The sequence below is a fragment of the Nycticebus coucang genome, chromosome 12, assembly GCF_027406575.1.
Source record: "Nycticebus coucang isolate mNycCou1 chromosome 12, mNycCou1.pri, whole genome shotgun sequence".
Lineage (NCBI taxonomy): Eukaryota > Metazoa > Chordata > Mammalia > Primates > Lorisidae > Nycticebus > Nycticebus coucang.
In genome coordinates this window covers 48,455,226-48,457,874 of record NC_069791.1, presented here as the reverse complement: position 1 = coordinate 48,457,874, position 2,649 = coordinate 48,455,226, and the positions used below count along the sequence as shown (strand labels likewise).

Below are 2,649 nucleotides of genomic sequence, written 5' to 3'. Positions count from 1 at the left end.
CTTATTGTCAGTGTCATAATCTGTACAGTGAATAGTACATAATACAGTGAATAGTCTCCAAGTAGATGTTTTTCCATGGGGAGCTGTGTGGGAAGAAGTTGCAAGGCAAGAAATCTGACCAAAATGCTGCACTAGCATGTGACATTAAAATCTCACCAAGGAGTGAGAGTCCTTAAGATACATTCAAAGCAATTATGAATGATTTCAGTGACGTTCAGTAACACAGATAACAACCAGCATAAGAATGTGGTACAAGCCAAACAGATATTCAAAAATATCTTCACTGGATTATTCTCCTAGAACATCCATTTCTCTTCCAGCTTTTCTAAGTGGCTCTGACATTATTGTCTGTCACAAAACATTAATTGCTGCAGTACCTTCAAAGAGGTCTGCTTTAGTTTGCTATTTCCTAGAATTAGGATAAATGAGTGAGCCCAGGGATAAATGGCTGAGGTTGTCACTCCAAAAAGTAATAAAAGTTTGTTTTCTAGCGCAGAAGATGTTATTTCTGTGGCATAGCCTATAAAATGCAAGATGAAGAGGATGATGAAAGATACCAGCACTTTCATTGCCTTCACATGAGCTTCATTGTTGGGGTCTCTGAATCCCATTGTGTTCAGTTGCATCTTCCTACTGTGTCTCCAAAGGGAAATGATTAACAGGAAACATGTAATTAAGGATAGTGTAAGGAAGAAGATGACTCCCAGATTTATTGACACCTGTTGAACAAAGAATTCACTTTTTTGCATCTTGGATCCATAGGTTGTGTTTCTATTCTTCATTTTGATATCATTAAAAGCCTTCATGACTTGTGGAAGAGTAATTACCACTGAAATAACCAAGAATCCTATTAGAAGAGGAAGAATTCTACTGATTCTTCTTTTCAACCAGAGAAACACGTAGTGAGAAAAGTTTGCTATCTTCAGGAAGTAGAAGATGTTGAGGCTGGTGGCAAAACCGATACTGGAATGGTTGATAATTACCCACATGTAACCAATATATTCATTTAAGTTACTAGAGTAATAAGTATATGGAGACAAGACCTTCATTAATACATCTATCATTATTATCCATATCAGACAAATTCTAGAAATTGCTAAGCCAGTGAGAATAAAGCCAAGCATAGAGAGCTTACTCTTGACACAGTCAATGCAGAACACAAGTGCAATAAATCCATTCCCTACAACTCCCAGGATGGACTCAATAATTGCAACAGAAAGGAAGATGCCTTCCACTACATTTAGCATATTTGCCAAACCTTGTTTTAGATTCTGTTATGTCTATTTTAGATTACCTGCTGCAGTGTAGGCATATATTAGTTGCTCAATGGAATAGTGATTTTCTTCCTTTTTGTTTTATAAAGACTTAAAAGTGCCCAGGAACGCCTTGTGATGGAATCAGAAATATCTTCTTGCACATCCTTTCATTTGCATCTACAAAACACAGCAAATTTAGAAAATGTGTGTTCAGACTGAATGCCTGCTGACACTTTGTTAAGATGCAAATGAAAGTATCTGTTTCATGGATGTTACTTGTCCTCCTGCAGCTATTTTGCATTCATTAAATTGAATTATGCTGAATGGATGTCAAACAGGTTTGTATAGGATACAAAACACAACAGCATAATAACTTAATATTCTTCAGACTCAAATAATCCTCATTTACATTTTTTATGATCAGAGTTTCTATATATATATGCAAAGGACCATATAGAAGTAATAAATTATCTTAGCCATTACACAAACTTACTCTGAGGGTATAATTTAATTTTTCTTTAATTTTAAGTGCGATTCTGGGTATGGTAAGTTTCACAAATATTATCATACAAAATTGTTTCTGTGGTTTCTGTATGCATAGTTGTTACATCCATGAATGCAGAAGATGATATTGGTCTCTTTTGACATGAAAGGCTCTTAGGAAAAGTCTTTTCTTTCTTTCTTCTTCTTTTTTTTTTTTTTTTGCAGTTTTTAGCCAGGGCTGGGTTTGAACCCACCACCTCTGGCATATGGGGCCGGCGCCCTACTCCTTTGAGCCATGGGCGCCACCCAGAAAAGTCTTTTCTTTTAACATATTTTACTTAATGGTATCCATTCACTCATTTAGTCAATAAGTATTTACTACATGTCTAAATATACCAAAATCTCAACAGCTTATTGAGAAAATATTGTGGTAAATAGGATATCAAATCTTTCATAATTTCTGGAGTTTACAACCTAAAGGAGGAGGCAGGAAACAACTAGGTAAACCAAGATGATGATCCAAAAATCAGAAGGGAAATCTAACATTTAGAGATCCTTGATTATGCTCCTAGTACTATGTTAAGTACTTTAGGGTCATTTTCTCATTTTAACTTCATAAACGACTACAAGCCTTTAAGATTCATACTATATTTACCTTTATTTAAAAAATAACCTTTGTAGAAGAGCTTCTTTACATTTAGGCTGGCATGGCTCCCATCATTAAAATTACAATGAGTGAGATCACTAGGAAATATTATCAAGCATAGGAACAGACTATGAATTACAGTCAGCAAAACAAAAAGGACACAAAAATGAAAAGCAAGCAGTGAACTTAGAATTTACATAGACTGCACATATTGGAATGAACAGGAAAAAATATGTATAGATGTTTTACTTATGTGTGATGTTT

The 2,649-nt window shown here is 34.9% G+C and overlaps 1 protein-coding gene across 1 annotated transcript; it reads right to left on the bottom strand.

Annotated features, from left to right (window-relative positions):
* Window positions 1-341: 341 nt before the first annotated feature.
* LOC128561936 (taste receptor type 2 member 10-like) lies at window positions 342-1,247 on the bottom strand. Its single transcript, XM_053556593.1, has one exon. The coding sequence runs from the start codon at window positions 1,245-1,247 to the stop codon at window positions 342-344; it is 906 nt and encodes a 301-aa protein (XP_053412568.1).
* Window positions 1,248-2,649: the final 1,402 nt, after the last annotated feature.

Coding starts and splice junctions, on each gene's coding strand:
- LOC128561936 (XM_053556593.1), bottom strand. CDS start 1,247: ATGCTAAATGTAGTGGAAGGCATCTTCCTTTCTGTTGCAATTATTGAG.